Source organism: Palaemon carinicauda, chromosome 5, assembly GCF_036898095.1.
Source record: "Palaemon carinicauda isolate YSFRI2023 chromosome 5, ASM3689809v2, whole genome shotgun sequence".
NCBI classification, from domain to species: domain Eukaryota; kingdom Metazoa; phylum Arthropoda; class Malacostraca; order Decapoda; family Palaemonidae; genus Palaemon; species Palaemon carinicauda.
Genome location: NC_090729.1, coordinates 125645310 through 125657809, shown reverse-complemented (window position 1 = coordinate 125657809; position 12500 = coordinate 125645310). Strand labels below are relative to the sequence as shown.

Genomic DNA, 12500 nt, shown 5'->3' with positions numbered 1-12500 from the left:
GTATGTATATGCATATGTCTATATAAACTCCCTAACTATAGGCTGTATGTCTCCTTTGCTATTACCATCACTCGAACCCATCATGAAAAAGACATGTTCTAAAACTAAAAATTCACGCAAAAAAAAGAGAAAAAAAAAAACTATGAAAGTTTGAAAAATCACAGGAAAAATCTGATTGCAGTGCATGACTGCAACATGCGAATGAGAGGCAATTTCCCCGTGAAACACGTTTGAAATCGGCTGAACTCAGACGGGGGAGGGGAATCGAGTTCCCATTGAGAAGGGATCGGATTTCGCTCTCTTGGAAGGTTTGTTACCACGTCTCTCCATAGGGAACATGAACAGTTACCTAAATGGCAGAATATGTTTAGTTTTATTGCTGGTAATAATAATAATAATAATAATAATAATAATAATATAAAAGGAAGAAGACGCGTAAAATAAAAATGTTAAATATTTTGAAGAAAAGCTCATGAAAGAAAATGGCAATAAAAATGATAATTTCTGTGAAATATTGATTTACAATCCAGGCCAATATTGCATTAACAAGAAAACGAAATTCTTCAGCGCAAATTCCCAATAATAAAAAATTAATAATAAAATAAATATAATATAAGCTACGTTAGTGAGTGTTTACGGTAATTACAAACTTCAAGAATGTCTATCGAGTATATCTGCAGAAAATCTCTCTTGGAAATACCAAATAAGACGTATTTAATCTTTGCCATTACAACTGCCCACTTGAGATTTACCTTTCCAACACTGCATTTACTCAGTAACAGAAGTCATAAATGGATTAGAGTCGAATATACTACTGAATATACTAGGAAACATAACACGTAACTCAAACACTTCCATTCCATAAAGTTGCTTTACTATCACTACTACTACTACTACTTCTTCTTCTTCTTCTTCTTCTTCTTCTTCTTCTTCTTCTTCTTCTTCTTCTTCTTCTTCTTCTTCTTATTATTATTATTATTATTATTATTATTATTATTAAGTTGCAAACACAGTACGAAAAAAAACCCAAGGAACTTGGAGGCGAAAGCAGCCCATGAAGGAAAAAGAAACTGAAAAGTAAAGAATAACCACTAAAAGATGATTAATAAAGAAAATAAATAGCATATATAAAAAAGAGAGAGAGGGATAATAACAGATTAACTAGGAAGCATTACTCTTAACGTTAAGCAAAGAACAAAAATGCAAGTCCTACCGGTTCACCTACATATTTAAAAAGACGATATCACAAAAGGCAAAAACGAATAGACTGATTTATTTCACTGAACCTCACAAATGGGAAGGAGAGACTTCTAAAATTAGGCTCATGTCTAATATGTTTTGAGAGGATATTAAGGCATAAGATGATCTGAATTAACAAAAAGACAAATATGAAGAAAGCTCAATGATTAAATTATACGTTGTTGCCGGAGATTAAAACAAAGAACATAATAAGAAACTTAAAAGACCTTAGTGCTATGTCCAATAACCAAAGATGAGACCCAATTCCAGTAGTCCAACAGAAGTCAGTCCTGTGTCCAGTAACTGAAGGTTTAAAGGTCGGTCATGAATGGCAGAAGCATGGGACAGTGACAATATCCTAGCTAGCAGGACAAAATCCTAAAAACTGACCATATATACATATGATCAGCGCCCAAGGCCCCTCTCGACTCAAGCTAGGACCAGGGAGGGACAGACAATGGCTGCTGAAGGACTCAGTAAGTAGACCTATAGGCTTGCCTAAATTTCCCATCCTTAGATCACAAGGAGGGTAAGGTTGCAGACCTCTAGACGACCAAGAGACTTATTCCTTTGTCCAAAACTAAAGATGTGAACCAGCTCCAGAGGACCAACAGATCTTGGTCCTGTGTCCAACAAATAAAGATGCGCACCAAATCCAGTAGACCAATAGACCTCAGTCCAGTGTCTAACAACTAAACATGCAAACAAACTTCTGTAGACCGAACAGCGAAATATTAAAAGAAAGAAAATCTCTCCAAAAATCTAGAGTTTATCAGTATACCGATTTTTGTGTATTTGAAGAAAAGATAGACATGACACCTAAAATTCTAAAAAGAACTACCATTGGAGAGAAGAAAGTAAGATACATTTCCTCACTGTCGTCAGCGTGGGTGGAGTAATCCAATAATCCAACAATTATGTAGCAATGTATGCAATGTATGAAGGCCCACTCCCTATATGATCACTGATAACATTTTCGTCCTTTAATTGTAAATCACTTGTCCCGATCCCCAGAGTTAAGGCTGACTTATCAATATTATATATACAGAAATACATATATACATATATATACATATATATATATATATATATATATATATATATATATATATATATATATATATACACACACATATATATATATTTATATATATATATATATATATATATATATATATATATATATATATATATATATAATACCAAGCGAGTAACGCTGTAGTTTGCTGGAAATTGTTCTAAAATGTTTCTTCTTGAACAGGCAAGAATCTTAGAAGATTTACAGAATGTGGCCTCACATTCTAAATTGTGATGAACAGTAAAACGCTACGAACACCAACGTACAGGATTTTTAATTAATATAATTATTGAACTTATGCATCCTCGAAAAATAAACACTGATAAAATAAGCCAGGATTTCAAAATACAATGAAAATGTGAAAACCTTACCTTTTAATCTTGAGATCAAGAATGTTTCATTTTAAACTGGGAGCAACAGACTCACCTGGAAGCAAGAAAGAAAAAAAAAACATATTAATTATGATTCTCTGCACATGCAAAACCTGAATAAAGGTACACATACATACACCCGTACATTCATACATGCAGAAATTCATACACATATTTTCGAAAATGTCATAACAAAATATAACCAATGAGAACATTACCTTATTTGGTACTATTGAGTTATAACATAACACTTTATTATGATATGTATGTATTTATACATAAATATATACATATATGTGTATAAATATAAACTCTATCTATCTATCTATCTATATATATATATATATATATATATATATATATATATATGTCTTATTTATAACTGTAATCGAACAGTTTAACATGTTTTTTCAAAAAGGCCCATAAAAGAAACACAGGAAATATGAATAAATCACACTATATTTCGGTCAATAAACATCGACCCTCTTCAGGATGTAAAGTAAAAGTATGGAATACAGTGGAGAGTGACGGTTTATATATGAAAGCAAAAGGGTGTGTTCAATTGTTCTATAGTTGTTATAATTGCTGGAAGGATTAGCCAAATTTATTCATATTTCCTGTGTTTCTTTTATGGGCCTTTTTGAAAAAACATATATATATATATATATATATATATATATATATATATATATATATATATATATATATATATATATAATACATATGTATGTTTATGGGAACAGGAAATTAATAAAATAAAGTTTTTCTAATATGAATATAAGACCCGGAATGTACAAACTCAATGCAAAGAGATTTGCAAACTTCATAGACTTTAATTTTCTTTTAAGTAGGCCTGATTAGAGTGACACCTGCCTTTCATCTTGGTGATTATGTACCTCTTATTGTACTGTATTATTATGTGCTCCATGCTGAAATTCTCTCTCTCTCTCTCTCTCTCTCTCTCTCTCTCTCTCTCTCTCTCTCTCTCTCTCTCTCTCTCTCTCTCCACGGGGCCGATTCAAACTAAAATTAGCAGCCATTACTTCTAACGTTTAATCCCCATAATTTCCATAGGTGGGAAATAATAAAAAATTATAAGACAAATGAGACATCGATATTCCTGGTGATATTCCTGGTTCTATGTTATCGTGCATATGTATGTATATTTGTATAATAACATGCGGATGCGTTTTACTATTACTTATATGCAAATTTGTAATTACTGTATATGTAAAATAAATGCAACTTGTCTGTATATATATATATATATATATATATATATATATATATATATATATATATATATATATATATATATATATATATATATATATGTAAGTTTGTAGGTATATGTATGTGCATATGCATGTGCATGTATGTGTGCAAGTTTGTTAATGGTTGTGTATGCATGTATGTACATATGTGTAGGTACATACGCATGTCTATCCTTTTTTGTATATAAATGAAAAAGGAAAACTTGTATTAGTATAGAAAAATAAAAATAGGATATGAGCTCCGACTACGAAAGATCTAACGTTTATTTTTTCCCCTGTTTACCAAATACAAGCGAAATATCGTTCAGATGTTTCGTTCTAAAAAATGTTTGTATATAGGGAGGTAGACTCACTGTACAATATATATTGTAATAATGATGTCGAAGATAATGATGTAGCAGAGACGAAACTAATCACGATTGAATCAGTATTTTCGATTTTACTTGTGGTTATATTATATATATATATATATATATATATATATATATATATATATATATATATATATATATATATATATATATATATATATATATATATATTTATATGTGTGTGTGTGTTTATGTGTAGTATATCCACATATATTTACAGTATATGCATAATTACGCACATACACATTTATACACATATATCTGCGTATCGTATAGACATATGCATATACATATGAGAGAGAGAGAGAGAGAGAGAGAGAGAGAGAGAGAGAGAGAGAGAGAGAGAGAGAGAGAGAGAGAGAAATAAAAGCAACATGAGCATTGTTAATAAAACAAATAATAGTGATTATTTTTACAACAATTGCCACATCCCGCCTCAGTCCGATTATTATTATTATTATTATTATTATTATTATTATTATTATTATTGTAGGTAAGCCACAACCCCAGTTGGAAAACCACGATGCTATAAGCCCATCGGCTCCACAAGGGAAAATAGCCCGTGAGAAAGGAAATCGTTGGAGCAAAATCGCCAAAATCACAACAAGCAAATAATCACCCACACCAAACTCGTCCACATGATGAGCGAATTCCCAGCAGTTCCGATTACCAAGACTGTGCAAAAGGAGAGACCAGGCGGTGTAGGACCTAACAGCTGTCCTTTGCGGAAGAATCAGGGTTAAGTGCAAGTGCACCGGGAGTGCTCTTGTACCGGGGACTTGCAACGAAGGTCAAAGAACGACCCCTTTCTTCGGCTCCGCATTGACTACCTGATTGTTGTTTAGGACAGACGGATATTTCAACGACACTTGGGATAATATATATAATTAGAGAAAAAGGCGTGAAATTGGAGAGACGGATTAAAGGTAAGATACTTAAGCATTTTTTTAGGTTTATGTATGTACAGTTGGTTTCATTAATTCCGATACACTGGCGTCCCCTGTGAAGTGTGCCGGAATTAATGAAGCCAACTGTACCTAATCACCTACTTTTATTTTTTTTATGTGAAGTGCTATTGCGTTGATAATTAAAATACTTGTTTCGTTTAGTATTGATCGAAAAATAGATGGAAATACTTTGAACATTAAAAGCAAAACGACAAAACACAAAAGGCCGGGTTCTATGATAAAGAAATTCACTGTGAGGGAAAAGAATATTTTTAAAATGAACTTATTTCTATTTTTGTGAGAGAGAGAGAGAGAGAGAGAGAGAGAGAGAGAGAGAGAGAGAGAGAGAGAGAGAGAGAGAGAGAGAGAGAGAGAGAGAGAGAGAGAGAGTGTTTGTATGCGTAATCACCACTTATGAGGATTTGAGAATTTGTGTGTAAAATATCTACAGTATATACGAGAGAGAGAGAGAGAGAGAGAGAGAGAGAGAGAGAGAGAGAGAGAGAGAGAGAGAGCTTGTTTGTGTAATCACAAATTACTTGTAAATGTTTTTAGGAATTTGTACGTATATATATATATATATATATATATATATATATATATATATATATATATATATATATATATATATATATATATAAACTAAAAGCACACATGGATGGTTATAACTGACAACTATATTGAAACACAAAGTATGATAGAATAATTCAGTGTAATAAACTAAAATTAATTATAGCACAATTGTGACGCTGGCTTGTGGAAACATTTCTTAGACACCAGCTGTGATACTGCTAAATTGCTTCCATTATTTCAACGCTATTATAGATAATTATGGTAATTTTAGATAAATATTCTATATACTTTATATTTCTATACAAAAAGGACGAACTAGACCTATTTGTATTCCAAATAGAACATACTCGATTACGAAGCACTAAATGCCTTTATATAACCTACACGTTTCGTTACCTTTTACTCTTAGTGAAAGGAGACTTATAGCATTTAACGTATATTCCTGTTGTGGTAACGTCTCTGTCTGGTGTTTGCCAGACGGGGGTTCGAGTCCCGTTCAGACTCGTTAGTGCCATTAGTGACTGCAACCTTACCATCCACGTGAGCTAAGGTTGGGGGGTTTGGGGGAGCCTATAGGTCTATCTGCTGAGTCATCAGCAGTCACTGCCTGGCCCTCCCTGGTCCTAGCTTGGGTGGAGAGGAGGCTTGGGCGCTGATCATATGTAAATATGGTCAGTCTCTAGGGCATTGTCCTGACTGCTAGGGCAATGTCACTGTCCCTTGCCTCTGCCATTCATGAGCAACCTTTAAACCTTTAAACTAAACTCGGCCAAATCAATTTTGGTTATGTAAAATTTGAAGCTAGATAAAGTTGCCACATGACGCACTCTTCATAATCTCATTTGGCGAACTTTTTCAACCGAATTACATAAACTTTTAACGTCGTTTTTCTATACTCCGCATAATTTCATAGCGAACACCTATAGTATTCCTACAAGCATTGTTTCTGTTTGTCAAAGGTTGCGTAATATAGAATACTTCTAAATATCGAATTCACTCTGACTTAGGAATAACAACCCAAGGGGGAAATTAACTTATGCTACGTTAATATACATTTATACATGTACGTGCATACACACACACACACACACACACACACACACATATATATATAGTATATATATATATATATATATATATATTATATATATATATATATATATATACATATATACATATACCCAAGGCACTTCCCCCAATTTTGGGGGGTAGCCGACATCAAACAAATGAAACAAAAAAGGGGACGTCTCCTCTCTATGTTCCTCCCAGCCTGACAAGGGACTCAACCGAGTTCGGCTAGTACTGCTAGGGTGGCACAGCCCAGCCTCCCACATTATCCACCGCAGAGAGAGAGAGAGAGAGAGAGAGGAAGAGAGAGAGAGAGAGAGAGAGAGAGAGAGAGAGAGAGAGAGAGAGGGAGAGAGTGTGTGTGTGTGTATGCATCATCTATTTTTCCATTTGATTTCACGACTTTATATTTTAATTTTTTGATAGATACTTCACTTTTGAGAGAGAGAGAGAGATGAGAGAGAGAGAGAGAGAGAGAGAGAGATTTAACCGTGCGAATTTGCTCTCTTTTGGAGGATGCATTTTTGTTGCGTGTACTTTGCTTAATTTAATGCACATGATATGTTCAAGTCTGATATACCCGGAATATGTTAATAGATTAGAAAAGTTAGTAGAGATAAAAATGACCCTTCATCTGGTCCTCATCCATGAATGAAATAAATTTAATTTTAATGTTGTTACTGTTCTTAGAATATTTCATTCTGGTTGGTAAATAATTCTCTTGTAGTTTATCTATTCCTTAATTCCTTTCCTCACTGGGATATTTTCCCTGTTGGAGCCCTTGGGCTTATAGCATCTTGCTTTTCAACTAGGGTTGTAGCTTAGCCAGTAATAATAATAATAATAATAATAATAATAATAATAATAATTTCTAGTGTATAGAAATAGCACATTTATTCCACCAAATTCATTGGTAAAACACTTGATTATTCAATCAAGTGTTTTACCAATGAATGGCTGGTAGGAATCGCAATTAGCTAATAATAATTGGGAGGATAATTCACTGTCATTCTGTGTTGTGGAAAAAGATTCATACATCTTTATTCGATGAGTATTTTTTTTTTAATGGAAATGGATAGAAATATTTATATTTTAGAGAAATCTAATATGTTTATTTCCGTGGGCTTTTACAGTTTTACTTTATTCTTTTTAGAGCAAATTGATATAACTTGAAATTATTCAGCTTTAAAATGAACCCAAAATCATTATCATGGTATAAAGATAACAAAGCACAAGGAAGACTGCATTCGATATCATGAAGTATTTGTGGCTTAATATTTGAATATGAATATAGATAGATAGATAGATAGATACATACATACATACATACATACATACATAAACACACACACACACACACACACACACACACACATATATATATATATATATATATATATATATATATATACATATTACTATACGTAACTCATCAAAATAAAGGCTAAATATTTAGATGGATATACAAAGGCACGCACCCCCTCTAACCAGGGTATAACTAGTCCCTTTCTCCATACCCAAGGGACAGGGAGAGGTCAGAGTGACTGGAAATGAATATACATACATACATATATATATATATATATATATATATATATATATATATATATATATATATATATATATATATATATATATATATATAAACACTTTCTCTCTATTATAAAAGGGAGATTCCTAGGCGCATTTTTCTTCTTTGACGCATGACGTTCTACCGTTCAGGTTTTAAACTAAATTTAGCATTCATGAAAGGATGTTGTTAGCCGAACTCCCTGTCTCATTGATATTCAAAGAGCATTTGCTGATAGCATATGACTTTTCTTGCTGATTTTATGGGCACATGTTTATTACACGAAACGAGATGCCAAGCCTGCATATAAACACACATAAAGTATATATATATATATATATATATATATATATATATATATACTATATATATACTGTATATATATATATTATATATTTATATAGTATATATGTATATATATACTGTGTATATGTATATATATACAGTATATATATATATATATATATATATATATATATATATATACTATATAAATATTTAATTTATTATTTTGAGCAACCTCTCAACCATGGTTCACCAAACTCATGTCTTTTTATTCGACTAGTCAACATTATTGGTTTTGATGTCCTTATAGAGCTTAATAGTTGCAATGTATCGTAGTATTTAATAAAAATATCAGAAATCAAAATATGTTATGCTTCTATATAAAAATGTATTTAATGATAAAAAGTGATCAAACGCCTGTACATTTTCCTACATGAATTGACTTTCAAATGCCATGTAGCTAAAAGCTTTTTCTGTCACACGTTAAGCGCTATTGAGAACTTTCTGATTTTTACATAATTGCTTAGTATAACAGCTTAAACCCAAATGGGAAATACATATGATGGTACATTTATTTCCGCTCTTGTTATATACGTTATTCCGAAAGGAATAGAATTATAATGTTAGAATTATTTGTGACCTAATATTGGTATTTAAAAGTGTGTGTATACATATACCTGCCTTAGGGGATCATACGCCTAAATATAATGTAAGCGACAATAGGAAATAATGAAAGGCTTTAATACATACAGCTTTCGTGCATCTAATATCCACTTCGTACTGTACCCTAACGAAGTGGGACATTGAATATACAAAAGAGATAGATTGAAGTTTTCCATTACTTCCTACCGGTTCTTACAGTGAGTGAGTGTGTGTGACCGAAAGTACTTACATGCGCACGTGCATATATGTGAGTCTTCTAGTACATACAGTCTAGATCAGTGGTTGAAAGGTCGTTCGTGAATGACAGAGGCAAGGGACAGGGACATTTCCCTAACAAGCAGGACAATGCCATAGAGACTGACCATGTATACGTATGATCAGCGCCCAAGCCTCTCTCCACCCAAGCTAGGACTAGGGAGGGCTAGGCAATAGCTGCTGATGACTCAGCAGGTAGACCTATAGGTTCCCCCAAACCCCCTATCCTTAGCTCACAAGGGTAGTGAGGTTAGAGCGACCACAGGGACTAAAGAGTTTGAGCGGGACTCGAACCCCAGTCTGGCGATTACCAAGTATGGCGTTACCAACAGGCCATCAGAACACCAAAGGTTCCCAACCTTTTTTATCTGTATCCCTTTAGCATTTTTATAAATTCCTGTGTACCCCTAAAATTGAGGATGAAATATCTCAATGCATCTTACATCATGTAATGCCAGTACTGGATATTCTATAAAATCTAATGTACTGCCTGAAGAGTAAAAATGTACCCCAGGTTAGGAACCCCTGCTCTAAAAACATACCATTATACCTTTAGACGAAGAACAACTTGACGATATAATGAAATAAACTGTAATTTAATCGAATGCTAATCTGATCCAATTAGGAATGAAATAATATCCATCCAATTTCCTTCCCTCACAGTAAAGCAAAGATGCCCAGAAGTGTCGTCACCAACCTTGCATTAGCTTTGGCCCTTGTGATTGGGGCAAGCTACGCGAGTCCACTAGCCAATGGGAGATCAGGTGCCAAAGTGTCTAATGCTTTGTCGCAGGATGACTATGATTATACTTATGGAGATTTGGTTTACGATTATGATATGGCTTTACAGAGGTTAGTTGATTCATTATCTCTCTCTTTTATATATATTAAATACGCATGCCACGTAACTTCCCCATTAATACCAACATTCTATTGTAGACTTGCAATTCCTCCCAAGTTAATTACAAAGCTAAGTTCGAGTTACTGTATTTCAATGTCCAATTTCCATCAAGCACGAGGACCCCCATTATGAATCACATTCAAATTCAGTTCAAATCCCACCCTTGCCCAATTTGAGAAATATTATACCACAATACACGAACTCTGTGTAACCTCTTTCAGCTCTCCGCAAAAGAGGACAGAAAGAGTAGATGCCACCCAGGAAAGAAGAGTGTTCAAGCAGGAGGCGAAGGAAGAGCAGCATGAAGTCTTAGATGATGCCCTCAATTACGACTATACCTACGGAGATCCCGAGTATAGTTATGAACACTACGATGAAATGACACCGAGGTAAAGTAGTTTGTGACAATTCTGGACGAGGTTTACGGGTAACTAAAGTTAGATTGTAAGAAAACTAGATTATTCCTATATCAGTGCCAATCAATTATTTTGAATGTTGTATATATTAATATCAAATTGTATATATCAATTCAGACACACACACACACACACACACACACATATATATATATATATATATATATATATATATATATATATATATATATATCATCCGTTACTAATCCACTGTAAACAAAGGCCTCAGACATGTCTTTCCTCAGCCACAGCAAAATGGTCACGGTGAAATATCCCATTCAGCTTTCTATGACTGTCCTCACCTGCAAACTTTCTTAGTTTGTCAATACATCGTCTTCTCTTCCGTCCTCTGACTCTCCTGCAATCTTTAGTGACCAATTCTGTTATTCTTAATGTCCATCTTTTGTGTTAATCTTATTATACAGTATGTCCTCCCCATGTACATTTCTTTTTCTTATATGTTTTTAAAATATCCTCTACTTTAGTTTGCTTTCGTATCCATGTTGCTCTTTTTGTCTCTTAGTGTAATTCCCATCATTATTTATGTTCTAAATTTCAGCAGTGTCCCACTTTAGATTGGTGCAACAGAGGCAACAAAACGGCCACTACTATATTCTTTAGTTAGTTACATTGTGGATGAGACCAAATGTAATAAAGTTTTCACATCGGGACCCACCAGCAGGTTGTCATATCCCCTACACAGACTGCGTCATTCACCGCTATCATGACTGAAATTTTACGTAACTAAGATATTATTGTCCTTTTTTATTTCCCAATACCTCTTATCTTCATCTATCAAGCCTTTACAGGATTTCCTCTTCTCCAGCTAATTCTTTTTCAATAACCTATTGTCGGTCATTATCACCAAACGATTGGTCCAGCAAAAACTAATGCTAAGCACCATATTTCTTAACCCTTACAATTCATATATTATGCAACCAATCAATTTCAACTGATCAAAAATTAATTTGCATTAAACAATCACAAAAAAAAAAAATCCAGTATTGCCACAGATAATACACGGCATCTTTCCAATCTTTTGAATATACACTGCTATCTTTTCTGTTTCACCTATTTAGTAAGTACATCTTCACACATATATTACCATCACCCACTGTATTTACTCTTAAATAATTCTTTGAATTGGCCATTGTGCTTAAATAAGAAATAAATTTCTAACTCATACTGGGATCGAACCCTAGGCTTTTCAAATGAAAGGCAAGGAAGCGCTCTTGCCTTTCATATGAAGAAGCAAGAGTTCGATCCCAAATTAAGGTAGAAGTGCTTATATATATATATAATATATATATATATATATATATAGTATATATATAATATATACATACATACACACTGTATATATGTGCATGTAAGTGTGTATAATACTTGTTTGTAAATGTAATTTTTAAGGTAAATATTAACAACCAATTAACCAATTTCTACCCAGAAACAATACATGAACATAATGAGAGCAGATCTCCTAAGTGAC

General features: G+C 33.3%; 2 protein-coding genes across 4 annotated transcripts in view; one reads left to right on the top strand and one right to left on the bottom strand.

The window, feature by feature from the left end:
• Positions 1-12500, bottom strand: part of LOC137641473 (ligand of Numb protein X 2-like) — a 617278-nt gene that overhangs the window by 42673 nt on the left and 562105 nt on the right. The window lies entirely within an intron of this gene.
• The window catches only part of LOC137640563 (uncharacterized), a 20718-nt gene continuing 13257 nt past the window's right edge, over positions 5040-12500 (top strand). The window contains exons 1-3 of the mRNA XM_068373082.1: positions 5040-5259; positions 10358-10546; positions 10817-10984. Of these exons, the coding sequence (XP_068229183.1) occupies positions 10368-10546; positions 10817-10984 (347 nt within the window). The 5' untranslated portion in view covers positions 5040-5259; positions 10358-10367. The remainder of the gene's footprint in view (positions 5260-10357; positions 10547-10816; positions 10985-12500) is intronic.